At 35.2% G+C, this 27,961-nt stretch overlaps 2 protein-coding genes across 3 annotated transcripts; one reads left to right on the forward strand and one right to left on the reverse strand.

Moving 5' to 3' along the window:
* Positions 1-11,102: 11,102 nt before the first annotated feature.
* LOC118741096 (P protein-like) lies at positions 11,103-27,961 on the reverse strand. Of its 2 annotated transcripts, XM_036472931.1 has the most exons (11): positions 27,612-27,961; positions 23,994-24,630; positions 16,403-16,547; positions 16,103-16,338; positions 15,838-16,001; positions 15,504-15,776; positions 15,118-15,437; positions 14,909-15,047; positions 11,948-12,770; positions 11,798-11,891; positions 11,103-11,730 (listed from the first exon to the last, which is right to left on the reverse strand). In XM_036472931.1, exons 2-11 carry the CDS (start codon positions 24,238-24,240, stop codon positions 11,640-11,642), a joined length of 2,532 nt encoding a protein of 843 aa, XP_036328824.1. In that variant the 5' UTR covers positions 24,241-24,630; positions 27,612-27,961; the 3' UTR covers positions 11,103-11,639. The 2 variants fall into 2 exon arrangements, with proteins under 2 accessions (XP_036328824.1, XP_036328823.1); XM_036472930.1 differs by lacking the exon at positions 23,994-24,630 and having other exon boundaries at positions 11,104-11,730; positions 27,612-27,957.
* On the forward strand, positions 20,686-21,521 carry LOC118741098 (protein insensitive-like). Its single transcript, XM_036472932.1, has one exon. The coding sequence runs from the start codon at positions 20,704-20,706 to the stop codon at positions 21,508-21,510; it is 807 nt and encodes a 268-aa protein (XP_036328825.1). The 5' UTR covers positions 20,686-20,703; the 3' UTR covers positions 21,511-21,521.

The following is a 27,961-nucleotide window of genomic DNA, read 5'->3' on the forward strand; positions in this document are numbered from 1 at the left end:
GGTCCAGAACTATGCCCGATATGGACCTGGAATACCTCCAAAATTGTCTTGAACAGTTCCCGAATTGATCTCCCGAGCTAATTTCGAAATGGTTCTGAACAGGCCCCGAAACCAATCTTGAAACGCTGGTATCTAATTAGTCCCGAAATTATCCGAAACCAAATGCTCCAATACCAAGTAATTGCGTTAATCAACTTCATCTTCAGCAAATGTTTAAAACATGGATCCTTTGCTCTTCTTCCTATCCAACAAAAAACAGCAGAATCACAGGAGACAAGGTTATAAGCACTGTAAAGGATATAATTCGAGAAAATGTTGCAGAGAAAATCCAACAGGTATTGTTTAAAACCTTTTTTTTTACTGAGCACTGCTCCGGTAAAAAGCAAAACCCGGCAGTAGCACTATTTATGTTGAAAGCTCATTTCCCAAATGAGTCAGATGATAACGTAACAGTTAATGTCGATGATAATGACGAACATGATGGTGCTTTAACATATTTTCAATAATAAACTTTTGTAAAATATGTACACCCCATGTCAAAATTATAAGCGCAACGCAAATTTATTTTTTTGTAATGTAATTTTAGCTATTTTTTCAGTAAAATATACATAGCTTATTATTTGACAAACACCAAATAAATCAACAAATTTTCGTAAAAATTTAAATTTTTTAAATTAGACTTCTTAGAATGATTTTGAAAAGCAATTTTGTAGCCCATAGCTAGGACTTTTGATTTTTTGAAACTTTTTTGTTGACGGAATTGTGCATTTTCCCGCTTACAAAGTATTTTTTTTTTTAATAATAAAAATAATGTTCATCATCAAAATATTGTTTTTTTTTTTTTTATAGTACATTCGATCCCCTTTAGTAGGTCTACAGGCTTTAATTTATTTCATGGCAGTTATGAGGGTCTCCTGCCCCAGTGTGCGGTGTTTGTTACATGTTTCTGTGGGCTGAACTTACCGCTATACACTTTATCAGCAATTCTATGGCGTTATTTAGGGTCAGATTATAGATACCGTGCACTTATTTTTTGGAAACTAGTATTAAATATCGTCGATACTTTTGCAAGGCCGACTCCAAGCTCCCCGCGCCGAGCTTTATTCATAAAAATCATAAAATCGTTATACCAAAAATAAATTTGTAAAACGGCAGATATGTAGATGAAATATCGCCTATCAATTCAACGGCCTTGAAGTAAATTGGTTTTTTCCCTCTCCTGTTAAATTTTAATGCAGTAATATAGGCGGTTTTACAAAGACATCAACTTCGATATTTATTAGTTGTGAATCCTTCACTTTTTCAAAAAGTGTGATCGGGTTCAATAAATTTGCACAAAGGTATTTGCGTTAAAAACAGCAAATTACCTATTGTACTTTTTCACATAGCACTCAATAAAAGCAGAAAATTCTGAAAGATGTTTATTAAGGAAATACTTAAAGATGAGCTTCTTTCCGCTTCATTGTGCTACCCACACCAACATGCCAAAAGAAAAAAGATTCTCCTCCAGACGACTATAAAAATACTCATATGTGCGAGATAACCAAAAACAGAAAGGGGACAAAAACAGATTCGAGTACAAAATAAGTACTTAAGCCAAAGCAAACAAACTCTTCAAGATATACAGTCAATCAATAAAGTCAAGGTACAGCGAGTTGTTTGCAATACGGGCAATTGTTTTTTAATTATTTTACTTTTCGCAAAGTTTTTAAAAAATTATGGTTAATTGTACGACATAAAATCCAAAAATCAGAGTTCCAAACCTTGTGCAAAATTAAAGAAAATTCTGCAAATTTTCATTAAAATATTGCACTATTTATTTACACTATTTAAAAAAAAAAATAAGTTGGGTATGCTATTTTTTAGCCTATTAAATTCTAGTATTATAAAGTGCAAGTCTGAGTTAGCTAGGACTTACTTATGATTTTTGGCAAATTTTTTTGATGAAGGTGTCGCTCATTTTCTCCATATAAAATAATTATCGATTTTTTATATGGAAAAAATGAACGGAACCTTCAACAAAAAAATTTGCCAAAATTCAGTGGTAAGTTCTAGGTTCCGCAGACTTGTACTTTGTTGTACTAAAATTTAATGGGCTAAAAAACTGCATACTCAGTTTTTTTTTAAATAGTGTAATTAAAAAGTTCAATATTTTTATGAAAATTTGCAGAATTTTCTTTAATTTTGCAAAAGAATTGGAACTCTGATTTTTGGGCTTTTTTTTGTAGAATTAACCATATTTTTATAAAAATTAGAGAGAAATAAAATAATTAAAAAGCAGTTCCCTGTATTGCAAACAACGCGCTGTACTTAAACTTTATTGATTGTCTGTACATACATATGTACGTACATATGTAGAGGTAGAAAGGTGGTAAAGGAAACTTTGGGAAAAAACATAACCGCTTGCTTGCAATATATACCTACATACATACAAACAGTGACTCAAACAAATGAGTTTTTTTTTTAAATATTCGTAATTTTTTTCCAGCTATTTTTATTTTATTTGTTATTTTTATATAAAAATATCTAAATATCTAAGCTTTAACCAAAACTGTGTAAATTACAGTTTCAAACTTTATACAAAATTTAGGAAAATTCAAAAAATTTTTATCGAAATTTCAACTTTTTATTCTGAGTATTAAGAAAATTTTTTATCCCGTACAATTTTAGTCTAATTAAGTGCAAGTTTCAAACGGCTAAAAAATCGCGTTGATTTTTGAGATTTTTTTGGAGGCTACTTTTTCGGGTTTTTAATATAAAAAGCGCAATTTACAAAAACTTGCGTTCATATTTTGAAATTTTTTTTGCTGACGGTATCCTGCGTTTTATCTTATAAAAAATTCATACTTATATGAAAAAGGTGCAAAAATCTGTCACAAAAAAAAAATATCAAAAATCAACGCGATTTTTAGCCGTTTGAAATTTCCACTTCATTAGACTAAAATTGTATGTGCTTTAAAACTCCATACCCAAAAATTTTGATGAAATTTGTATAAATTTTGCAACTGTGGTTTACACGGTTTTGGTTAAAGCTTAGACGATATTTTAATATAAAAATTACAAAAACAAAAAATTGGCTCAAAAAACATTACGAATATTTAAAGCAAATCAGCACAAGCTCATTTGTTTGAATCACTGTATGTATGTATGGATGTAAGTAAGTACGTTTAGAGGGCGACCATAATTGCGTCATATGCGGATAGAAAAACGGAAGGAAAAGAAAAAATGTCGCCGTGTTGAAAGATGCCAGCTGATGGTGCGGTGAATGTGGCAATGGCAATGAAAAATGCCGAAAGTTGTTGTCAGAAAATTCTCTTACATACATATGTATGTATTTGTATTTATGTACATTTGTATGTAAATTTGTTTAGGTATTTTGCTTGTGTTCTTCTACTTAAAGTATTTAATTACACAAAGCTTTACACTATGTCAGTTACGCCTGTGGCCCATTAACACAATTACTTTTTCGTATGGAAAAGGTAGCCAAAATGCTTTTGATTTGTTTTTTCCGAAACGAGTTAGAAACCTTTAATTACATTTAAGGTTACCTCAGGTCAATGGACGCTATTTGCGGCTTTTTGAAGTTTTACCTATTTAACCACAAAATTGCTTCAAGTACTAAATTTAATTAGTTAAATGTGCAAATAGCGAAAAACAAAGGGTAATTAAAAAATTGTTGGTGTTGCTTGATCGCAATGACAGAGTAAGAACAGGTGCACGTCACTAATTAAAAAACTTTTAATTTAACTCTCAGTTTCGTTGTTGGTATTTCCGACAGTGTAGGAGTATATATGTAATGTGGAATAATTTTCCGAGATGACATTACATTTTAATTGAATGTTTCAGAGAAAATTTAAATAAAACGATTAAAGTAGTTTAATTTCGGGGCAAAACTAAGCTTTAAATACCCGGTGGACGTACTAAATGTTGTGTTTTCGTCTTTCTGAAAACTTCCGTTACATGGCAAGCAGGGGTGGCTTTTCCATGGCATACGTTGTTAGACTAACAACGCAATTCTGGCAACGTTTTTTAACTCACCACAGTCTTTCGAAGCACATTGTCTTAGCATTGTGCTGCTCGCCTTTTAGTAATATATATATATATTTTTTTAATTAAGTTAAATTAAAAAATTTAATTAAACTCAAAAAATTAAAATAAAGCAAAAATAAATAAAAATATTTTTAAAAATCAAAAAAAAATATAACAATAAAATCTAAAACCTAAATTAGGAAACGAAAAATAATTAAATCAGAAACGAAGAAAATGCTTCCTAAAAATTAAAAAAATATATTTTTATTTTTAAAACAAAGTCTAAATATTAAAAAAAAAATTAATTAAAAAGAGACAAAAAATAAAGTAAAATAAGATCCTAAAAATTAAATGAGCTAAAAAAATATATAAAAAAAAATATATATGTATATATTTAAAAAAAATATATATTTTTGTAACAGAAAAATCTTAACCCAAAAAGAATATTAAATTTAGAAAGTAAGAAATATTTAATGAAAACATAGCAAAAAAATTTATGGAATTAAAAACATATGTTCTTTCTTTTAAAACAAGAAAATCTTAAAAAAATAAAAAAATTAAATAAAGCAAGGTTTAACAAATTTAAGAAATTAAAAATATATAAATTAAAAAAAGAGAAAATTGTATCTAAAATAATCGATGCCCGGATCTCTCAAACTGCACGCCAGTGCTTAGAATAACAAAAAGCTGTCTAACTGTCCAGTCATCTGTCTTTAATTTGCCTTACGAAATACTTTTTACTATCTTAGTCAGAATTGCGTTTTTACAGGAATGAAAGAGAGTCTTTTATAAGGCAATTGAAAGACAGGTTTGAAAGAATCTGAGTATTCTGCCACGAGAGTCTTACAGAAAAAACTCCCTTGTCAACATTCATGGTAAAAAGCTCTATTGACTTGTATATCATTTTGCTCGCGGTGTTCCAACAGTGGCAATGGCCAAGTGAGCAAAGCACGGGTTTGCCATTGGAGTGATCCGAGGTTGAGGCAGCAAAATTTTGCTTGGTTTTTTTCAATTTTTTTTCTATTTTTAATTTAGATTTCATTGTTTTAATATATATAGTCACTAGACACGAATAAAGGCGCGAGCTCAAAAGTTGACGGCGAAAAAAGACGCATAAGAAAACTTCAGCGTCAAAGACTCTTAACATACTTCGCCGAAGTTTTTCATAAGCATCTTTTTTCGCAAAATTTTTTTCCCCGCCTTTTTTCGCCGTCAAAACACTAGCGCGCCTTTATTCGTGTGTAGTGACGATAATATATATATTTTTTTTCATAACATTTTTTGAAAGTTATTTTATCTTATATACTTTTTTAAATTTAATTTTTAGATTTTACTCGTTTCTCTTTTCAGGAAATTCCCAATAATAAAACCCAATTACTTTTTTAACCATTTTTTCATAGTGACTATATTTTATAGGTCCGCCAAAAGCCCTAGAAAATGCCAAAAAATGCAATAGGGGATAAATAAAATATCTTTAGTATTAAAAAATGGTTACATAAACAATTTGATATTGTTGTTGGAAGTCTCCTGAAGAAGAACCTGATTTTTCGGATTGAAAAATATAGATTTTCAAGAATTCCATACCATTTCCACGAAAAGTGTTTATTTTTCCGTATAAAGTACATGGAAAACTTTGAGCGCTTTGAGCGACCTCTAAATATTTTTTGGTTTCAAAATAAAAAAAGGGGTAGACTTTACTTATTTTGGACCACCCTAATGTATATGGTCATGCATTCTGAAAATCTAAAATAGTCGTATTTCTTGTTAACAGATACTTAGTTGTAAGTATTAATTCAGAGTAAATAAGGATTTTTAGTTATTGAAATATCAGAGTTTTCGTGGGCGTAATTATTGACAGATTTATTTGGTAGAATTCGATAAGACATACACATATGCAGTCATACACTTTCAGAATAATTCACCTGATTCAAAGATTTTGTTAATAACATAGTTTAGGCCAAAATGATTCCCCTCTACGCTGCGACTGAGCACTTTGCTGTAACCGATTGTTAAATTAAATGATATTTTTTTTTGTATGAAATGTGTGAGCAGGAAACAATTACTCATACGCCACGTATTCCGCGTTTGATCAAGCTTTATACGAAAACATTAACAACTGATTTTATTTTGCAAATAAAACCTTTTAAATTATACCTAAGTATTCAAGTTTCAAGACCCTATAAATTATAATTTGTTTTGATGACACTGCTTGGCATTTTCTTCCATATATGTAAAAGAAATTTTGAGCATAATTTACGTGGAAAAAATTATTAAAATTCAAAAATTATTAAAAATCAAAAATTATTAAAAATCAACGCGATTTTTTAACGTCTTGAAACTTACTCTTTAGCCTACAAAAAAAAGTTTGGAATTTTGGTTAATTTTGTTGAATTTTAATAATTTTTGTACAAGGTTTGAAATATGAATTTATCGTGTCTTTTTTTGACTATCGTAATTATTATATTTTTATTCTACATCAAGAATCTATGTACATATGTACATATCATTGGAGGTTAAAGTTAGAATAGTCTTTACCAAATAAATCCATTACATTTCCAATCAATAAAATTCTATTAAAACTTACTTACCCGTCATTTCTCGACAAACGCGCCCAAGAGCGTATGCGCAGCATTAATTCCTGTATTTTTGTGTTGCGCTCCACCTCATCATCCTCCTCCTCCCACTCGTAGTTGATTGCAGCATAAGAACTTAAATCATGATCTTCATTGAGATTATCTGTGATGCGAAAAGTGGGACGAGAGTTAAGGCTTTCCATGACGCAGATTCAATTATTTCAATACACTTTTTCACAAAAACTTAATCTAACCGCAAGTGCAGACATTTTCTAAACCAAAAAATTTCAATTTTTAACTTTGCTTTAGAATTCGCGAACTTTCAGAAATTTTCAGAATTGCATGTGCCATTGATTGTAGCCATGCCATTTTCATTCTCACACATAACACTTTCGATTGTTTCGTAAAAATAACGCTTAATCTAATTAAATTTTGGCAGCTGATGTCGGAAATTAATTACAAACATACAAGGAAACACTTTACAATTGCTGTAATGCTAATACTATATATATATTCACTTGCGCGCGTCGTTCAATCAACTCACAGCAAAAAATATTTGCTTATATCGTTTTTGATATAAATGGCCAAACATCACTCGCGGCAGTGTTTTGATAAAAATTGAAAAATCATTATTGCGATCTGTTTCTCTTGCGAATATGAAAGCGAAAATTTTAATGAATTTTCGCCAACGAAATGCCATGACAGACTAATAATTTGACCAGCCAAGACGGAGCACCAGAGCTGTTAACATTGCCAGAATGGTCTCTTGTTAGGCGATGACGTTAGTTTCCCTCCTCCATTAAAAAAATATTGTAGCCACACGCAAAACGCTAATACAAAATATGGACATACATATTTCTCATAAACATTTGTAAGTGGTTTTACTAAATATGTACGAACATACCTACTTGCAGATATAAAGAGAGGAAAAGTGTCTTACTATTTTTTTATATGTATGGATGATTTCCATGTAAGCAGGAAATATGTTAATACATTTGTTTGTCGTAGTAGTGGAGAAAAAGTGGCAAGCACACTTGAGGAAGACAATGAAAATCCGAAAAATGTGTCTAAATCCATAAGTGTATTTGTTTATTTGTTTACTTGGTGCAAATAAATATTTACATATGTACATATTTGCCTAGAAAAGAACTTCCTAATTCTAAGAATGTACCTAATGTAAAGTAAATTCAATGGGCGCCTACTGAAGCAATGAACACCGCTACCCAGTCAGTAAAAAATCCGAAAACCGATCCGAGAATTAATTTTTCGTTCAATACGCTTTCCTTCTGCACTTCACAGATACTTTTTCAAGGTTCAAAAGAATCAAAATAAAAGTAGAAAACGCCTGACGGAATTCGAACCCGGCACCTCCTGGATGCTAACAAATAGCAGCACACTCCTCTGCACGCTCAGCCACTGCCGACTACGCATGCATGCCTTCAAATGTTTAGCTTGTGCAAATGAAAAACAATTCAGCAATTCTCGTCAGCCCCGGGTAGCGTTCCAAAGAGCTTTGCCCAGAAGACTCCAACACAGTCCTTTATCTACCGTAACCTAAAGATATTTGACTTCGTCAGAGTATTCAAGCATGGTTCCTTCAAGGGTAACCCAAGCCAGCACTAATTACATTACACCTATATAGAGCTTCAATACGAAGGAACCCATTAGGTTCCCGACCAGAAAAGAAGGGAATGCAGGACTGCCAGTAGCAGAAGGGGGTATATCTATCTACACTGATGGTTCAAGGAAGGAGCAAGGAACCGGAACCGGTGTTTACTCAAAGGACCTTCAGATCAGACGGTCCTTTCGCCTTTGCAAGCAGAAATCTACGCTTAAGAGAGCGCGGCTAGTCTTTTACTATGTAGCCGAGTTCCAGAAGACAAAGGCACTATTTTTGTCGACAGTCAAGCCGCATTGAATGTCATAGAATGTAAAAGAGTAAAATCGGGAATTGTATGGAAATGTCGCACCACGCTGGCGTCACTGAGCCGTATTAACGTCACTCAATGCTGGGTCCGCGGACATGTAGGAGTGAGTCGGCTGATGCGATGGCCAGATGCGGCTCAGGGGTGCCAATAAAAGAAGCCGATGGCTCTGTACTTCCACCGTTTAGTGATCATGTTAGGAAAATTTATGAATACTCCGTGGCCGCGACTAATAACTTGTAGAACAAACTGTAGATCACAGCGGATTTGTAGGAAAAAGACGGAGGACATACTGAAACTCAATATATCTGCAGTAAGAGCTCTCTACGGCGTCTTCATAGGACAGGACACTGTGCTATAGCACCAATGCTTCAACTGTGACTAATATCAACAAGTACTCATGTTGCCCTTTTAGGAGTGTCATCCCATTGTGCTGTTATTGGATGATTTCACAAAACATTATTTAGTACACTCTCTGTCACCTCCAATTCATCAATTAAGTTTATGAAAGCTAACAGCGAATCTGCTCGAAGGTTGACTTGAATTTTGAAAAGCTTCCAATTTGTTTTTCTGTGCGAGAAAGTCAAACTACGAATCCCTGATGGCCTTCGCCCGAAACGTTTCAATCTCTAAATAGTTCAGCAATCAACCTGCTGCAAAGAATTCTGAGAAATTCACCAATCTTAGTCTGACCGGAACCAAACAGTTACAGAGAATTTACTGGGAAGTCTCATCGTCTTTATTCAAACCGATTCGGTATATGTTCATATCAAAAACGTTGTTGGTTTTGACCGTTACCTAGTTCTTTCTGCGTTCTGAGTTTATCCCCTCAGTAGATAAGTAACTTTACAACAGAGCTAGGAAAGTTAACATGACTAGACATACCTTGAGTGGGACAGAAATTGAAGTCTCACAAGAGACGAAGTATCTAAGTGTACCTCTGGACAAAATACTAAATTGGAACCCACATTTCTCGAATCACAGACTTCAGAGAGGCCTGCTGGAGCGCCGTATGGCTGCCCACTACATTCAGCATGATCAGTGGTGATCTTCGTGGTCATTTGGAGGTTCTCAAGCCATTTCTGGATGACCTCGCTATCAAGCTCACGGACCTTATGCTACCAAAGTTATAGTTCTATAAACCCTTCAGGGTAAGAATTCCTGAAAAGAACTGCTGGGAAGCGATAATAACTTCAATTGATGGACGACGGGATTACTGGGCAGGCGTACTTGGACTAAGATTCCAGAAGAGTCTCCAAATGGGCACATACCCAACCCGATTGTCTTCGTAGAAGGACAACAGGGGTCAGAATAAGTATTATTTCGGATAGTCAGAATAGCATTAAAGCTTATGGACAGCTGAAAAACTCTTTTGAACCACCTGGCAGCCCACAATAGCGTGATGTTGTGGTGGGTTCCGGGACATGAAGGGTTTGAACGCAACGAAAGGGCTGACCGTTTCGCAAAGCGTGGAGCTCAAATGCGCTTACATTGTCCTGAGCCTTTCTTCGGAAGATCTACAGGATAGTGTGTAGAGGTGCACAGTGAGAAATTTTGTATGGGGATACGGTCCAAATGTAACCTTCGTCTGGGTTAACTAAAGTACACTACTAACTTCAGGTAAGTAATTAACAAGTAAAAAAGAAAACGCAAAATAAAAACAATGAGATTATTCTTTATTGATTTAAAGTTTATATACTGGTTACTTATGGCGTTTCCTTTTTTAACAAAAAACATTCGCCAGTTCCTTGCCTTCGGCTTACTTAGTATTAGGGATGTTAATTTTTTCCCTTTTTACGATCCCGGGATTTTCGGGATGTCATTATCACAATCCCGGGATTTAGAAATTCATTAATTTTCAACAACTTATATTGAAATTTTTTTTTCTATATTGTGTGAGAAGCTCTCCCACCATAAAATAAATAATAAATAAATGGGGTTGAAACAAACTTCTTTATTTAAAGTGGCGTTTTTATTTTTCCTCTGACGTCAGGATTTATTTTAAAGGATCTTGTAATTTCAAAGATATGAATAATTCCAAAAATTATTTAAAAAACTCAATGCAATGTAGAATAAAGATATGGGTACCAAACGAAAGAGGGAATTTTCTTAGAATTAAAAAAAAAAATTAAATTGTTTGGATTCACAAGGATGAATAGGTAATTTTAAGCTGAGGGCAAAATTCGAGGATGTTATCGAGTTTATATAAGTCCTTGACATATAATTTTTTCAAAAACAAATATTGCCAAAGGATAAAATTTTACAAGGACATGTTCAATCCTTACCAGGCCTTATGCACCAAAATATTGAATCTGTTTAAATTCTACAGAATTCGCTCTTTAATTTGATACCCATATTTATTCTCTAGGCACATTTCACCGAATTTTTTAAATCATTTTTGAACTACTGACGTCGGAGTGAAAAACCAAAAATGCCGTGTTATATGTATAATGAGCTAGAGATCTATAAAAAAATATTAGCTATTAAATAAAACAAAAAGAAATATAGCCAATACTGGAAAAGAAAAATAAGTTTCTATTAGTACCAACAGTGCAAATTACAAATCCCGAAAATCCCGGGTTATTTGCCAAGAATCCAGGGATTTTCGGAGCCTAAAAAAGTTCGGCATCCCGGAATTAACATTCCTACTTAGTATACATATATTCGTGCGAAGTGCGCAATCACGGGGTATAATTTTTCGGTAAAAAAGAAAACGCCATAAATCATTTGCTCGCTAAAATCACAATCAAAAAGTTGTTCACATGTTTATAAATCTGTATGGAATCCAAATAAAATCATACGTACACCATAAGTGTATAATACATAAATATGTACATAAATGTGTATGTAAATTCAGCTTAGATTTTAGATAAAATTTCGAAAAGCGAAAAAGTACGCACACATATAACCTAAAAAATACTGAGCTCCCAAGCACATAGAAATCATTTTCCATAACTATAGGTAGATAGGTAGGTAGATATTTTAATCTTATATTTAGATAATGTTTGCGTAGAACAAGTTACGTATGTATGCATGTATGTATTTACTAAATAACAGCTCTTAGCTTTTAATTGAATACTTAGATTCTTTGGCCTCTAGATAGGTTCCTTAATTAATCCTCATGCCATTCGAAGAGAATGTGTGCCCACATTAAATAAGCGGTGATGATAATAATTTGGCCGACCATCATGGGAAATACGACTCTGTGCAGAAAAATGTAAGAAAGTAATTAGGAAGAACTAATAACGCCAATCAAGTGTCTATACTCACTTCAAGTAGCGTGTAAATGTTATCTTATAGCCATGTTGTTCGGCGATGCCAGCCGAGACCACATTGGAGGAAGCGCCATACAAAGTACCATTGCCTGGGAGTTTAAGAAAATGTTTTACAAATTTCAATGAAGCTACATTGCTAGCTCACCTCCCAAACTCGAACCGAATGTCAGCGCCCAGACGAGCGGCTCCAACGGCAGTCCCAATGTTTCCCTACTCACCAGCGATACGACGACACGCACCATCATAGCCGTCACCGGTATGCTATCCAACACCGCTGAGGCCATTGCCGATATCCACAAAATAATAAATATAGCCATTGCTAAACGATGTCGCTCGTCGACAAACAATATAATCCGCTTCGTAATTTCGCCAATCCATGCGAAGAGACCCAACCGTTCCACACATTCCATCATCACAAACATGGCGGCAAAGAACAAAAGCGTCGTCCATTCAATGCGATGCAATAAATGTTCCATATCATCACGATTCAAAACAATCAGCAATCCAATAACGCCAAGCAGTGCTAGCCAACCGAGTGGCAGTGTACGCCATTGCGGCACCGATTGCACAAAGAAACAGATGAGTACGAAGGCTAAAGCGCCACAAGTTTGCATCAGCAACATCTTATGCTTGATGGGATACTTGAGCTTAAGTTCTTGCAGCGTATGGGTGTAGGCATCGTTTGAATCGAGGCCACGTTGCTTGCGGCGCAGCGTACGCTTTAGCAATTTCACTTTCTTGTGCAAGGTGGCGCGCACGAGGTCAGCATCTTTGGAATAGGAGGAGAGTGAGTTGGCGGCACGTTGCCAAACTTTGATTTCACGTCGCAGGTCCTTGAACTCTTTGGGTTCGTTGAGCCGCAGCGATTGCGGGTCGCGGAAGGCGAAGCGCAGGTAAATGCAACTGTGTATGGAAGTGAGTAGAACACCGGGTAGAGTGTGGGCGACGAATTTGGTGAATGTGATGCCCTGTAAGGGGGGAAACAAGTGGAATACTTGAAAGAAAAGTAATGCAGCTCTCACGAAATAGTTATGTATGTCTATTTGTATGTAGCGCTTTATTTCGTTCATTATCGATACTGATAAATACTCGTATAGCAACTAAAACGGCCACATTCTTCTTTTTCTGTGACCGCCTTAGCTATTTTGGCCGAGCTCAACAGGCACGCCAGACGTTTTTTCTTCTCTGCAACTTGACGCCAATTGGAAATGCCAATGTCCTCCTCCACTTGGTCTTTCCATCGCAGTAGGGACTTCTCTCATCCTCTGCTACCATCAGCGGGTTTCGAGTTGAATACTTTTAGCAATGGAGCGTCGATATCGATATAAATGGACTTTTCGATATAAGTAGTTATCGATATACCAGTAATGATAAATATTTGTATATTATCGATACCTATTGATATCGGTGTGGTTATTGAAACAATATGTCGTTCAATATATTATCGTTATTTTTACTAATTATGTTTATCGACAGTCATCATGGTTTTCGACACATTTACTATTATCGATATTGATATCACATGTTTATGAAAAATTTAATCGACATTCCAAATAAAATTATGTTCACCAGATTCTAATTTAACTTTTTTTTTTGATATTATAAATATTTCGATAACAATTCCAATATCGAAAAATTTATTGTGATTGGTTTTTTAAATGTGTTTATCTACGGTGTATTTGGGGTATGTTTTCGTTATTATTATCGAACTCCTTGGCGATATCGTTTTCGATATATTTTCAGTAAAGTTAAATTTATTGGCATAATAATAGATATACATACATATATATTTATTGTCATCAATGTCTGCACATTTATTGAAATCCTACCGAAATTCCATATAGCTTTATTTGTGTTTGTATAGTATCGATGCACACATGCATCAGTATTGTTATCGAAACTTATATTGGCATAATTTCTGATATATTTTAGATATATCGCTATCGATACTGACATCTGTGTATTTTATACATTCATATGTATTTACCGATAAGTTGATCGAAACGTTTATCGGCATTACTTGTATTATTGAAATCCTTTGCGAGAAGTTTCCTATGCATAATCACTAAATTCACTGTTATATTACCCTTACAATCAAAATTCCTATCGATATTGTTATCGATGTTGTTAAATATAAATCGATATGTTTGCTTATCGTTGTAATTATCGATATGTTCAGTGTTGAAGTTATCGATAGTTTTATTGTTGAAATTATCAATAAATCCTCTTGCTCTTAATATTGTTATCGATGTTATTAAAATATATCGATAAGTTTTCCGTTAGTCATTTATGTATACATCGGTGAATTATTTTAAAAGTTATTGCAATACTTATAGACGAAATTATCAAACAATCAATCGCATTAATTTTCTATAAAAATTACAATTGTTATTGTCATCGATATCGTTATAAATTTAGATCGAACATGAGTTTCGTTTTCGCCCGAAATCGTTCACTTTTCTCTTTTCGCTTATATGTATTCACTACGGTCGGATGGAAAGATTTCGGTGAATTTTTTTCGGGCTAAACTAAGGATAAGGCTGACTACGTTCTCGATATGTTTATCAGTAAATTATCAAGGTGTTTATCGGTACATTTATCGATATGTTTATCGGTGAGATTATCAACCAATCAGCCGAATTCGTTTTCTTTCAAAATTGCGATTGATATTGTTATGGATGTCACTATCGATATCGATATGTTTGTCATTAGAGTTATAGATATGTTTATCTTGAAATTATCAATGTTTTTATTGGTATAGTTATCGACATGTTTATTGGTGAGACTATCAATCAATCAGTCGCATTCGGTTTCTATCAAAATTGCAATTGATATTGTTATCGGTATCGATATCGATATTTTTGCCGCTAACGTTAAGGATGCAGTATCATTCAATTATCAATATGTTTATCGAATAACTGTCGTTATAGTTATCGGTGAATAATCAAAATGTTTATCGATAACATTGTTCCTATACTTTTAACTAACTGTAACATGCGGAATTTAGCGGCATCGCTATTGATATTTAACTCGGTGTATTTTCATCTTATTTTATTGTAAACTGGTTCAAATCATAGCTTTCTATTAATGTTTTTTTTTCACTTACATTTTTCGTAAAGAAGTGATTCGAGCAAATGATTATCGAAATTGGATCACCAATGGGTGTCAACGAGCCGCCAATATTCGATTGCACAATAATGCCCAACAGGACCGGAACTGGATCCAAGCTCATGACCTCACAGAGTCTAAAAAATATACATATGTACATTTAAGTGGTCACCTCTTCATAAAACTTCAAACTTTTCCCAACTTTACCGAATCGCCACCGGCGTCATCAGAATAACTGTAGTCACATTATCCAGGAAACTCGATACAAAGCAAGTTATAAAGCATAGAAAATATATCATAGGCCAAATTTTACCGCCCGATATCTCAAATGCCAACACGGCTATGTAATCGAAAACACCCGTCTCTGCTAAGATGCCAACTATAATCATCATAGAAAATAGCAGCGTTAACATCTCCATATCCATCCATTCGATGATCTCCTCCATATTTGGGCGATCGTCGAAGCAGGCCAACACAGCGACGGAGAGTATAGAGCAAATGATGGCCACAAAGGTGCGCTGGAAGACCTGCGGAACAATTTTGTTCAAGAATTAAACTTTTGTTTTCGTAAATATCACATCTTTACGACTCACCTCCCACACGAGCAACGCATAGAAGATCAATAAAATACCCGAAGCGAGCAGCGTGCCAGTCTTTTTATTGATTATCAATGGATTGTAGACCAATTCTACGGCGAAGTCCTTCTCCGCATTAGTGTACATGCTCAGACGCATCTGCGCGCCGGGCTTTTTTAGCTTACGCAAAATATTTTCCGGCATTTCGTATGTTTGATTACGCCAAACGACCGGCGCGACTTCGAAGAGCGTTTCCGCAACGATTGGTATTAGCCAGGGTTGCAGAATGTTCTGTTTGGTGAAGGAAGGATTTAAAATGAGTTACTTCATTTTTACTCTACAGCTGCACTACCTTATAATCCTTTCGATTATTCACTTTGTCATGGTAGGACAACTGTGGTTGCACAAACAGAAATTTTCCATCATCGTCATGGTGATACATTCTCATGGTCTCATTGAAAGTGCCGAAGATTTTGAGTTTGAAGTCACCGGTGGGATTTTGCGGCAGCACAAAGTCTAAAAGTTAGAGGAAAATTGGAAAAACATGGAAATTAGTGAGCCATACGTTTCTTCTAATAGATGAGTAAAAGCGTGTCTAAAAAAACTCTTTCACCAACTTTTCGTTTTATTCCACGGCACTTCCAATGTCTTCTCCAGCAAATGCTTCTCGTCGAATATCATCAAAACCACTGCAGCGAATAGCCAAAATATCAGCAAGCCACTACGTTTTATTAGCCGCTCACGCTTACGTCGTTCTTTCGACTTTTGTTGAGCCACTACGCGCGTCACAACCGCTTTGGATTTGTCGTTGGTCGAGCTTTCGATGTCCGAGAGTGTACATTCGCCGTCGGTGCTGTGGAAAAAATTGGCGTACAGTGAATTCTTAATATTTTAGCTTGCGAACGATCCTTTCTTACCTTCGTTCGTCGGCTGTATTATGGCCTTGTGATAGCTTTTTCATATTTATATATTCCGAATCTGCAAAGCTATGTTCATCTTCATAACTCGACTCGATGTCATGGGGATTGCCGGACTCATCATCTGTATTTAGTACTAAGGAACCTGTAAAGTTGCAAACAAATTAGAATGAACTTCATTCTTAGAAAAAAAAGCTAAAGAACATAGAAATTTCGAAGGTCTAAATTAACTGTACTAAGCCTAAACTAGATAAGAGTAGATTGGGTTAGGAGGAGGGAGCAAACAACTTGAGTTGTCGGCAGGCAGTAATTCGGCTCGAAAAATGCTATTAGAAAATAACTCGCAATCAAATGGTTTCGATATCGGCATATATATCGTCCAAAGCGTTGTCAGATACGTTTACGACCGCGGATAGTTCCTGCAAAAATGAATATGGAAATCGGGTAAGAGACGTCCACACAGTACATTCGACACAGGTGGCGCGTTTGATGAAGAAGAACCCGGACCAACTGATGACGATGAAATGAGAACAGAAATAACCGGACTTGAAACAAGAAAGCTCCTGGAGCAGACGGCTTAGAGACTAAGCTGTTCAAATGAGGCGGCGAATAGCTGTTAGGGCGCATGTTAAGCCAAATTTGGTTTAATAATTATGTGAAAGAAGATTGAAAACTCAGTGTAGATACTTTTCCCAATCCACAAGAAAGGAGATTTCGCTGTTTATACCAACTACCGTGAGCTCAGAACTCTTAAAATGATAATGCGTAAAATCCTGAATCCTTTCATGAACCAAAACTGTGTGGCGTCCGTTATGCATGCGATAACTCCCCTAATTTTGCCGATTCACTGTATGAGGGCGCAACACTGTGCGTTGGATCATGAAACAAATCGAATTCATTTTAATTCTCCTTTACGATTACGGCAATCAGAGGTTTCGTTGTAATAAAAAATTAAATTACTTTTTCCGCAGCCCATATTTCAATACTTATTTATTCTCCATCTCATCTTTCACTCACGAAAATATTACGTGTAAACGTGGTCATAAGAAGCTATGAAAAATGCAATGAGTTTTTCCGCACGCAAAAAAAATGACTGCGATCAATTTACAAATAAAAATTTAATTCACTGTATACCAAGAAAAAAAACAAAGAACGAAAATAGCATCATAAACACGTACCTGTTAGCCTACGATAATAAGCAAAAACAAATAAACATTGCCTAAAGGAAAATTTGGAAGGACACTTGTCTTTCATATACATAGTAATAATAATAGATTGGCGCTTGCATATATGTTAGTGTTTGGCCGAGCTTCTCCTCCGATTTGTGGCGTGCGCCTTGATGTTGTCACACAAAGCGGAGGGACCTACAGTTTTACGCCGACTCCGAACGGCGATTGTATTTTTATGAGAAGCTGTTTTTCATGGCAGAAATACACACGGAGGTTTGCCATTGCCTGCCGAGGGACGACCGCTGTTAAGAAAAAACCTTTTTCTATAATTTTTTGCGATGTTGCTTTGACCAGGACTTGAACCCAGGTGCTGATGAGTGAAAGCGCGCACTGCTTACCACAGCGGTCGACATACATACATATATAAATAAGTGGCACTGCAGGAGGTGTGCAGTTGAATAAGGATTCATGCGACTGCTTCAATTGACAGTTATGAATATAATAATTTATGGCCGTTGATGCGTGGGCTTGTATGTATGTAGATATGTGGTGTACACAAAAAATCCTATATTTATGCGAAAAATTCGATAATTAACCTTCAATTTCACATCATTCGCTTGGTAATTTGTCATTTCCTCCGCTAATGTAATGTTTGAGTGGATATTTATATTGCTAACGTTTACCGCATAAGCGTGGGAATAACAAAAGAAAATCGCGTTAGCATTTTTAATTGCACAAAAGTTGTTGTATTAATCAACAACCAAATATGCCGTAAGGTTTGCAAGCATTCATTAACATCATTCAACTGTTCCATTCGATTTGTTTGTATTTGAAAGTTCTCAACACAATCGGCTCGAATTTCAATCGTTTATTATCTGAACGGAAATGTTGTATTTGAAGTTAACGCTTTGCGTTTAGAGATGCATATCTACCGATACGAGATGCAATTTAGACACATACATATGTAAATGTATCTAATAAGCATACATATTTAGGGAAATACATATTTAGGCACATGCGTATGTATGTTTCCGAATAATATGTATGATATATGTATAAACGGACGGGATTCAAAATTTCTATAAAAATTTAAAAAATTTGTAAATTTCATAACTCAAATTATTGTAGATTGCACCCCATAATGCTATACTTAAATATTGAGTAATACTCAGAGCTACCATTGTAATTTTTTTTTGAATTTTTTCTGAGATGGCATGTTTTCAAAAACTATTTTTTTTTAATAAAAAAATGTGTATGTGAAAAATTTTTCACGAAAAAAAAATTTTTATATTTCTTTTCATAGAGGATTTTGATGTGTGTATGTGACATTTTTTTCAAATTTTTTCCTCACCTCCAACTATGAAATTGATTTGTTTTTGTTTTTGTGCTGTAAAGTTTTTTAAAAATGTATTAATCAAGCTCAAATTTCATATTTATTTATTATTTATTTTTAACCATCAACCCTAAAAATTTTAAACAAATCAAACACATGAAGTGTGAACCCCGTCCGTTTTGGTATGGAACGGCCCATATACACTTGTGGTCAGCTGATTAAGTTGTATGACATTTTGACGAGTTTTGGTTATTTTTCTTTTGTTTATTTAATGTTTTTAATATTTTTATAAAAGTCTAGCACATCATATGTATAACCAGCACCACATAAATCCTCATTTCAAACTTCGTACAAAATTTACAAAAATAAAAATAAAAAAATCGCAAAACGTAAGAAAATATTTTTTACTGTAGGATGATTTTCGATAATCGGCAGTTTTGCTAGTTCACATAGCCGCTGAGAACGTTGTAGATTGGAGCAAAAAAATATATAAATTTTTCGATACCTGAAATTATGATAGTGCAAAAAACTTGCGTAACATGATCACATTGAACTGTGTTAAACTATTTTCCGATCGGATAGTATTTTTGGTCCCTCCAAGATCCTAAATGTTTCAAAAAATCTCCCAAATTATGGATCTTTAATACTTTTTTAAAGATTTTGAGTATGCAGTTTTATGACCCATTCAATTTTAGTACAATAAAGTGCAAGTTTTAACTTGCTACAAAATCGGCAATTTGGCAATTTTGTTTGTCAAAATAAAATTGTCGCACATACTTTGTATGAAAAAATGCGTGGCCTTCCGGCAGACCACGTGAAAGGTGGAGAAGATTAGTCGATCGAGAGGCGAATCAACTCGGATTAAGCTGGACGGAGCTAAAAGTGCTTGAGATTAAAGGAAACGAAGAAGAAAAATTGTGTTTGAAAAGCTATTAGCCAAATTTCAAATAGAGTTACATATAAGGTACAGAACGAGCACCTAGTTATCAGAAAAAAAGCTGTACAAAGAGTACGTTCACTTCAGGCAATCCCGCATTAATAGTTCATTGTTGAGCACCACGGTTTGGGTTATTCGATAATATTATTTCACATTTGCCGAAAAAGACGGATTGAATTTATCGAAGCAAAGTATAGGTACTCAAGTAAGTGACCACTTTTAACTATCAAAACAATCTACACGTTCTTTTGACCGTTAATTTCTGTAGCGGCTGACCTGATTTATACCAAAATTTCGCGCACAGGTAAAAAATACGCGCCGTACGAGCATATGAATGTGCATCAGTAAATAATAGTTTTTTGATAGCACCTATGTACCGCAGAAAAAGAATGTAGAGTTTCCCCGTAAATGGGCTTAATTGCCTTCTCAGCGAAAACTCTTTTCTAAGCTTTCGAAGGTCATTTGGACACTGACCACAATGCTGCGGTTAATCACTTAACAGGTATAGAGTTTTCACAACACCTTTTTCTCTAAAAGGTAATTTTTACAGGTAGCGGCTGCCTTTGAAACTAATCAACTGAAATAAGTAGTACATACGAGAAAAGGTATAAAAGACGTTGCTACTTGCCATTTACTGCAGAACTACTTGAACCAAATTAAATTAAACACAACAGAGTAAAGTAAAGGTTTTAAAACAACTCCGTAACCTATGGCCAACATCATCAACTCACCGTCGCTTGACTTGGATTCGATCATGGCAGCTGATAGACTTCAAGCATTTCCTGAGACTCCAATAGATCTACGCATATTTGGAAAAACGCACGCCGAGAACGCCGAAACACTACAGTCGCTTGAGACGCCAATGGATCTGCGAGTACTGCAAGTAACACAAACTGAGCGAAACCAAGAAAGAAATTCGATTTCGGAAACACCGTTCACAGGGATATCGCATTTAAAACGCAGACTAGATTTCGAATCATGGACCAATAGTAGCCGTAAAAAACGTCGACGTCTAGCAGAAATTGATCATGAACAGCGACGTAGCCCCACAGCGGCACCCACAAGCAATGTGAGATCTTCAGCTGCCGAAGCAATGATAGCACTACAGGCTCCAACGTCCATAAACCAATTAATGCCTATGGTACAAATATTCATTTACCCTGCTGAATCTGCGGCCAAGAGGCGATCAATCAACAAAGAGGAAGAACCCCCAATAAACCCTGTAATTAAAGCGGAACCAAACACAGCTGCAGTCGCTACGGAATATCTGACAATAACACCGGACTTACCGCCCGCAGTTACAACAGAGGAGAAACCAACCACCCTAACAATAGGTCCAAATGGTACAACCGTTTTGAGGGACGCTTTCGAAAATATCAATTGGAGCGTGCCAACAATTGCTACGCGTTCACTGCTGTCACTTATATTCGATCGGGACACGCTAGCAACTCATACGCTCAGCGGTAAACCTTCGCCAGCATTCCGTGGCCGTGAGCGTCCACCGAAGCGACAGTTGGATCCATTAAAAGTAGCCGATATAATTCATTGTGTGCAAAGTAAGATAAAGTATTCGGATCGCGAAATTCGTACAACCATCACTATGAAATGTGCCGATGCTACCAAAGTAACTAAACGCAGTCTCAGCAAGAAAATCAAGAATGAATTGTAGATTTAGGTTTAACAAACTTCTTTTTGAATCATAGTGTTATTATATTAACTAATTAAAAAATAGTAATTAGTTACATAAATATGTATGTATGTACAAATTTTAGCGCCTGATATTATGAAATAGACTTATTTTTATAAACGAAGCTGTGCATCTGTCGATTTTTTATCGACGATATTTTTTCATATCAAGCATTCCTTCAAATATAGTAAAGAGAGTGTAATTTTGACAAATAAATATTCGGTCATCCCCAACAAAATATGTCATGTTTTTTTTTCGATTGAGTAATATACTTGGTACTTTCTCAATCCACTTTATATAAGTATAATCCCAATTCAGGAGCCTGGGTATGCCGCGGGCATATCTGTGGACTTGGAGGGGTCTCCTGGGTTAACGCCCTTAAATTTGGAGGGACAGAAAAAGAAAAGGCAAATTCGCATGACAAAATTAAGCTCTTATAGACACTTCATGAAAGAGTCTGCCAGGCTGTGTAAGTTACATCAAAAGGACCTGACGGTTAGGGTGTACTAACTCAGAAAATCTGGTGCTATATACATACAAAATTCTCTTGGTAACCCATTTTCCGGGTAGCAGGTTAATTCCTGTTGCAGGCAGAGATATGTTGGAGGACAGGGCGGCGACTCTTTCCCTCAACAAACTACTAAGATTCATAAAGGAGTCGTGGTAAATTTGCAGAGGAGCAATGAATTCCCACCCCACTTATATATCCCTTTCTTTTAGGTCTTAAGTACCCATTAATCCCATTCCTTTCCATTTCATATGTATGTAGGCAAGTATGTACTGAACGGAGTATTAACCTTTCTAAAACCTTTTGTAAAGTCCATTGGTGAATCGAGTGCTTTCGATACCGTACGATCTCAGGAGTTACTTAGCCGATTACAGGGGATCGCTACCATGATGACGGTGCGCTTTTTCCAGCAAATACTTACGCTTCAATTAAAGCTATGGCACTACTTAGCCACCTTATGGTCGAAACAGCTCACAACCGAAGGGCATAGCAGGTGTAATCCAACCCCATTACGGCAGCTTGGAAACCCCAGGTACGTTGAGTTCAAAACTTAATTTTTTTTAATAAAATTTGAACGAACCAGGTAACCTGCAACGTTGCTCAAGACGTCCGGCGTTTTGATAATTTTTTAAGGAAGGAAGTGGCCCGTAATTGTCTTCACAGGAAGTACATTTATTTTCTGTTTGAACTTAAGAGTAACGATATACGTTTCCTGTTATAAAAGACCAGGTTTCCATGGAAATTTCACATGGCGACAAATGATTTGGTGAAAAATTATTTTAATTTTTTTTAATTTTATATGGAAATTGACATTCCATTTAAATTGCTGGTGAAACCGGCTGTTAGGGTCATTTAGAATGACATCAAGGCTTGTGTACAGTTGTAAAACTCTTCTCCACATCATGTGAGCCCATAATAGACTGACACTGTGGTGGGTCGCTGAAGAACTGCCTAGGAGTAGGGAGGAATCTCAAATTGCTGCCCACTGGGGAAAGCCAAAGGGAATGAGACAATCAAAGAAATTCTTAACTGCTTCCAGTAGGAACTCAGAAAGACTCCTTGAACTTAGCCGGGAGGGCCTAAGAACTCTTGCAGAGACCTGGCAGGACACTGCAAGTTAAGGTATAATTTTAACAAAATGGACTTTCCTGTAGAGACGGACTGCAGGTTTTGTGGGCTGATGGAGGAAACCTCAGAACTATTCTTTGTGACTGCCCACGTATCATGAATAGCAGACTGATACACCTTGGGGAACAATTATTTTCTCTATTCAAAATTTGGAATACGGCACCCTTCAATGTGCTTAATTTCTTAAAAAGCCTAAGATAGGAGTGACTACAGTTAGAGTTTAGGACAATAGGGCACAAAAAGCTAATTCACTTTGCGAAAAGGGCTCCCTTTAAATACTACTGCATTGGTATCTATTGAAATCTTGGGTAAAATGACTAGGAGATAAAAGTTCTTAAAAAGGACCAAACCACAAAGCTGGATTCGCTCAAGAGGCCTGCTGTACCTTCACTCTTTTTGAGTCTTTCATTTTATGGGTTTAGTAGATTTTAGATAATCCCATTATTTCCTCTTGATCAACGTTCTTTTGTTTTCTTCTAAAAACACATGCATTTCTAAACCGTTTCATTAAGTGCAATTTGCTTCAGCCCTTCCTCAAAGCCTTACAAAGTAACTTTTAATAACGTTTTATACTTTTGCGAATAATACGCAGTGAAAAACTACTTCCGAAGCAACTAAAAATACCAAACCTGCACGCGCGTAGTTTCAAGTAATTAATTAGTGTTGCATAGTTGCCTTTCAAAGAGTTGCATCAATTAATTTAGCTAACGAAAAAAAAAGACAAAAAATAATGCACTTTTTCTTGGCTGCAACTTATACATACATACATATATATCTGTACGTTAGTTATAAATAGATATGCAAATATGTTTCTCATTTGTCTACCTACCATGTAATCGCTCATTTTCCAATTGAAAGGACACCATACTGGGATCGTGTCGTATTTGTGGTGGCAAAGCGCGCCACACCTGCAATGTCTGTTCGGTGACCTGTCCCGGAGTCATCAAATTGCGACTGGAATGTGGTTTCAATAGATCGAGGCCCTTCGTTGGTGGTGTAACGGCTGTCTCGTGGCTTTGGTTTTGACTGGGGCTGGTGCCATTCTTCAGCACGCGTATTTTATCCTTAATACCCATAGCGCTGGCGGGGCCGTTGTAAGTGTGTTTGTGTGGTTAGAGTTGGCAAGTGAGCAATGTAGAGAGCTTATGATGAGCTGCTGTTGAGCACTGGCTATGAGTAGTTACTCAACAAATGCGTAATTACTTAGTTGGTGGGTTAACAGTTTATGCTAGGAGGTGGGTAGATTGATTGGTTGGTGTTTTTGTTTGCTTCGTTGGTTGTCGGATTATCTGGTTGTCTTTGGGCGCGCGTGTTTAAAATGCACACCACACACACACACACACATGCACGCACGCTCACAATCACTTATGCGTTGCTTAGTTAACACTTAATACGACATCAATTAAAATAATTAAGCACAAAGTTAATTGTTGTCTGTCGCCGCTGGAGATCCGTATGGGATTTGTCTAATTAAAGTGACATTAAAATAGATTTGTTTGTTTATATGTATGTATGTATTACAGATATACCTACATACATGCATATGTATGTATGTATGCACAAGTATTAAAGAGGCAAAGCCGCCGATTTTTATTATGTTTTTTATTGTTTTTTTTTTTACACTGCGAACGCGCGCGCCTTCTGCGTGGGCTCGTCGCTGTGGCCGTCAGCGTCAGTGCCAGTTCATGTGGCAATGAAAATGGCGTGCTGCTTATAAAGGGTGTTTTTTTAGGTTTGATTTTCCAATAACGATTAAGCGGTCACAAATTGGTCAGTTCTGGCAACGCTGTTATCATCTTATAGCATAGACAGACGGCAGTGTTGATCTGGATTAACGACGCAGTTGATCTGATCAAAATTGTACCCTTGCAGACGGCAGATTTTAGTGATTTTCATTTCGTTTTTAATCGGCTTCCAAAAAAGGGGAGGTTATCACTTCGTCGGAATATTTTTTCCCCCTAGGAGTGAACCTGGGTCCGACGGATTTGTAGTACGCAGCTCTCACCACTCGCTATCGCGGCTTTGTTTGCTTACTTGTGCAATAGACAACAGCTGGCCGTTGTGGTCAGAGTTGACATGAAAAATTCATAGACAGTGCGCATAAAAAATTGCAAGTGGAACCCATCTATCAAACTGCCAGAACACTCTGGCCATATTGAAAATTTTTGAAATCGGATTAAAACTACGCCCTTTTCCCATATAAAGGAAAATTTCAGTAATACGAAAATTCCGTTATTTCAGTAACTGAAGACGCCCATTTACTCCAACTTTCATCAATCACTTAACTAGAAATAATATTATAGATATTTAGAAAAAGGGGCGGGGCACCACCCACTTATGTATAGAGATAACTGCTTTATCGATTTCCACCAAAATTTGATCCAATTATTTCAATATTAGCATAATTCAAAACTGTTTGAAATCGGGCAAACACCCTTGCTTATCTTGTAGTTTACAGAATGGTAAAAAAAATATATATTTAACACGTACGCCGGGTATATAAAGAACGGTTTCCCCGAACTTACACTTCCTCAATTGGTTTTTTTTTGTTGAGATTTGTCTTTTGCTTTTTGAATTTAATCTAATTTTTAGAAACATATTTTATGTTTCTTTTTTAATATTTATATTTTGTTGTTAAGAAGGAAAATATATATATTTTTTTAATTTTAATTAATCTCTTTGGATCACAAATTTTAGTTTGGTCACTATCCAATTTCTATGTAGAATTGCTCGGTGATTCCGAAAATCAAGTTAGCTTGGATGGATAAATTAAAAAGTAATGAGTAGTCAAATGAAAATGCGTAAAGATTTTTTGTATGAGCAGAAAAGCGGATTACTCAGGTGTACGTGGCGTATGAGTAACTTTATTTCCTGCTCATTTTTAATACAAAAAATCTTGCGTATTTTAATATGACCACTCGTTACTTCTTTGTTTATCCCTCCTTCATTAGGAACTTGATTATTTTTTTTTTGTAACAGAAAAGGCTTTAGCACAAATGCGAAAATTTGGCACAGAACCTGTTATTTTAAAAGTTTTTCTTCTGTTAAAGTTTGATTTTTTTTATATTTTTTTTTTAAATTACAACAGAAACTATCCGTCCTATCGGAAAGTGATGTATAGATGTTTTATGGAGAATTTTATTAGCTTTTATTTGACGTATGTCATTTTAAGATTGTTAAATTTGTTCGTAAGATATACGTGATTAAGTGGAACCACTTTTTCTTTTAAGCTGAATAACGGCAAATATCTCGAAAACGTATCCATAGAAAAAAAATTAACTCGATTTTCGGAATCACCGAGCAACTCTACATAGAAATTGGATAGTGGCATCCATTGAACATTTTTGCTGTAAACCAGTGTTTTAAGAAACTTTTTTTAGACTTTATTTTTTTAAATAGAAACATATTTTTTGTTAATTTCATTTGATGTTTAGGAACTCATTTATTTCTTTCCTTTTTTGATTTAATTTTTAGATTTTAAAATTTTAAAAAGAAAAATATATTTTAAATTTTTTTAGAAATTTAATATGTAGTTTTTATTGTTTTGACTAGAAAAAAATATAGATTTTTAAATTTAATTTAATTTATAGAAAACTTATTGATTAAACACAAACTGAGTAACGCTAAAAGAGAGAAGCTTTCAGGATACATAGTTGCCAGAATTGATATGATAGACTTTTGTCTTTCACAAGACTGTGGTGAGCTGAAAGACAGTTGTCAGAACTGCGCTGTAAATCTAAGTGAGGCTGCCTCCCAATCTAACCTAACCTAAGTAAAATTTAAGTTTCTCATTATTTTACTTCAATTTAAAGTTCTATACCTAAAAAAAACACCCTTTATGTTTTGCAAATATATAAGCCACTCACAAACACACATTTGTAAATATTTTTGCAGGTGTTTTTGTATTTTTACACGTCCACACTAATTTCAAAATATTTTCTTTTTTTTTTTGCTTTCTTGTTTTATTTAATACAATTCTCACTCATTTTCTCATTTTCCGTCGGATTTGCATCTTTTTCTTTGTCGGCGCTGCAAACAAAATAAGCAAATAATACTCCTAAAGAGGCATAAGTCAAGCGAGGAGGTGTAGCTTTTCACGCCTCCAAATGTACAAAAAGGAAAAAAATATATAAATTCTTTTTGTATGCATTCTCGCTTGTTTTCAAACGCGTAATACGCGTGTTTTATGACGCAATGCTTAAGTATGTATTACGATGTCTTTTATATATTAATTTAATTTTTTTTTATTCTTCCAAGTACCAAAACACTAAAAGTGGACGATATTAATTTATTTACAGCCTCATTCCATTGTGCACAAATTGTACTTTATTTGCGAAATATATGCGCGAAGGCAAAGCTTTATTTGTTTATTTCTTTTTGTTTGCAATTTTCTCAAGCGCTCCACCATTCACTTTCAGTTCTATGTGAATAATTCATAAATTCTTACATTTCTCATATCACAAAAATATCTTTTACATCCCAAACTTGGCACAGAGGGCCTACTTGAAGTCTAAATCATCACATACACGCACGATTTCCCTTTATTTTAATCGCAACTGTAGAAATTCCAAGACTGTTTGTCAACAGCGCTTTTGCTAAATAAGTTCAAAAAAAAATAAAAACATTTCTAATTCATTTTCACTAAAATTCCAGAACAACTTTAGCAGCCAACACTTGTCACAAGACTAATTTGAATTCGCTGTGCAGCACAGCATTTCAACGGTTTCTGGAGGCGCGCGTTGTTCTCCACAATGTTGCCTTGTTTGCTGCCGCAGCGGTTGCTACTGCGACTGCTAG

The sequence above is a fragment of the Rhagoletis pomonella genome, unplaced genomic scaffold (assembly GCF_013731165.1).
Source record: "Rhagoletis pomonella isolate Grant_MI unplaced genomic scaffold, Rhpom_1.0 Rhpom_scaffold_00006, whole genome shotgun sequence".
NCBI lineage: Eukaryota > Metazoa > Arthropoda > Insecta > Diptera > Tephritidae > Rhagoletis > Rhagoletis pomonella.